Consider the following 2,140-nt stretch of genomic DNA (forward strand, 5'->3'; position numbering starts at 1 on the left):
TCAGTAGATAAATCCGGTGTGGCATATGCTAAAGACGAAATAATGGAACATATTCAATGTCGATATATATGTGATAAGGAAGCATATTGGCGTATTTTTGGTTTTGAACTGCATCACAAGATTCCAGCTGTTGACAGATTGGCAGTTCATTTACTTAACATGAATATAGTGTCGTGTGCCACTGGAGCTAACTTGGTGTCTTTGATTGCTACTCCTTTTTTCCAGAAAACCACATTGACTGAATGGTTTGTAGCAAATCCTAACTATCCTGCTTCTCGTGAATTATCGTATTGTGATTTTCCTACTAGGTGGATATGGGATAGCTCGTCACGGTTGTGGAAACCCAGGGGCAGTGTGACCTATAAGATTGGATGCATGTATAATGTTCATCCTTCTCAGGGTGAGAATTATTATCTCAGAATGCTTCTGTTAGTTGCCAGAGGAGCTCAATGTTACGAGCTTGTACGTACGGTTAACGGAATTTTGTATGGCACGTTTAAAGAGGCTTGCTCAGCACGAGGTTTATTGGGTGATGATCGCGAATGGTTTGCTACTTTCACTGAAGCAAATTGCTGGGCTACCAGATCTCAGTTGAGATCTTTATTTGTGTTAATCGTGATGTATTGTGGTGTCTTTGATGAAGCCTCTTTATTTTATTTGATTGATGTACGTACGACACTGTTGTTGCGTCTCTCAAAAAGGATCGGGAGATGGGAGATTAAGTTAAATGCGATTAGTATTTAATTAGCACATGAGAGACACTTCGTTTGACTTCCGAACCGCTTGCTTGCCATTCTTTTTATTCCAAACCATGGACTGATGGAATACAGTAGTAACAAAAATTGGAACGTACACTCCGTACTGATGAATTGATGATGTTTACATGCACATTTCTTTTTGACCGAAAGAAATTAAACACACACAGTCACATAGTACACACCTCTCCGTCGTACCAATCCTGACATTACATTACAATCACAATAACCCTTGTCCGTCACCATACGACATTAAACAAACGCAGTTGCACATGTAATTTACCCTGCAAACACAATTGCGAACGGATGCGGCGGCCATCAGCGCCCCATCCCCTGTGCCGAAGGCGCGTACATGGCTTGTCCGGCGCCGGCGCCGCGCTGGGCGTTGAGGTCCCATCCGAGGTCGGGGTCGAAGCCGCGGGCCTTGAGCTCCTTGTACTGCTGGCAGAGTGCGCAGGGCTCGCACAAGAAGTGGACGCAGCAGTCGCAGCATGGGTCCTCGGGGAGGCCGAACTGGGCGCGCATCTTGGAGCGGTAGGAGCAGGAGTAGATCCACTGGCACCCCGTGAGGTAGGCCAGCAGCGTGTACATCGCCCCGCTCGTCCCGCACGACGTCTCGCCCCGGTCCACGATCTCGGCGACGCGCCCGAACGTGATGCACGGGCACCAGCACGTCAGGCAGCACAGCCCGCAGTCGTCGAAGCAGTCGAAGAGCCCCGAGGACCACTGGCTGGTGGCATTGCCGGCGGCGACAGGCGGGCCGCCCATGGGGACGCCTGTCACCGGCGCCGACGACGCCGCCACGCTGGGCTTCGCCGGATACAGGTCGCTGGGGTGTGGAGCGAGCTGGCGTTGCTTGTAACAGGTAGCTAGCGCACGTACAGAGCTGCAGTCGTGTCTTCTTGCTCGGTGCCAAGTGGCGTTTGCGCTTGCCGTTGCTGGGGATGAAGGAGCGAGCCGTGGTGCTCTTATATAGGGGCCGGCGGCGAGCAAGTGGCGCATCGGTCTGATCCGGTTGCCATCCAATGCGTGTCGTGAGTGTGAGAACCGCCCAATTTAATTTTGAATTACGTGAATTGACGGTCATGCCAATAGGATGAGAGACAACAATTACTTATCTTGCAACGTGTCAAGTGACGATCCATATCTAGAGATGCAAGACTCGGTGCAATTCAACATAATAAGAGACAAATCCAGTAGTCCCGGTAGGTGTTTCACAACATGTCCAAGATCGAGCAACACCCACCGTACAAATCGCACATCACCACATGAATAATAAAGAGCAATTTTAAACCCCACACAAGTTCAACAATTAAATTACAAGTTCATTACACACATGGTTCAAATCTGAAATTTAATTAAATGAGTTCCAAAATACAAGTCTT

At 48.9% G+C, this 2,140-nt stretch overlaps 1 protein-coding gene across 1 annotated transcript; it reads right to left on the reverse strand.

Moving 5' to 3' along the window:
* Positions 1-833: 833 nt before the first annotated feature.
* On the reverse strand, positions 834-1,772 carry LOC117852407 (cell number regulator 10). The gene has a single exon (XM_034734508.2). The coding sequence runs from the start codon at positions 1,755-1,757 to the stop codon at positions 1,074-1,076; it is 684 nt and encodes a 227-aa protein (XP_034590399.1). The 5' UTR covers positions 1,758-1,772; the 3' UTR covers positions 834-1,073.
* Between the last annotated feature and the right edge of the window lie 368 nt (positions 1,773-2,140).

Source organism: Setaria viridis, chromosome 4 (assembly GCF_005286985.2).
Source record: "Setaria viridis chromosome 4, Setaria_viridis_v4.0, whole genome shotgun sequence".
NCBI lineage: Eukaryota > Viridiplantae > Streptophyta > Magnoliopsida > Poales > Poaceae > Setaria > Setaria viridis.

Bases quoted from the DNA above. Each gene is read 5' to 3' on its own strand.
- LOC117852407 (XM_034734508.2), bottom strand. From the start codon at position 1,757: ATGCGCCACTTGCTCGCCGCCGGCCCCTATATAAGAGCACCACGGCTC.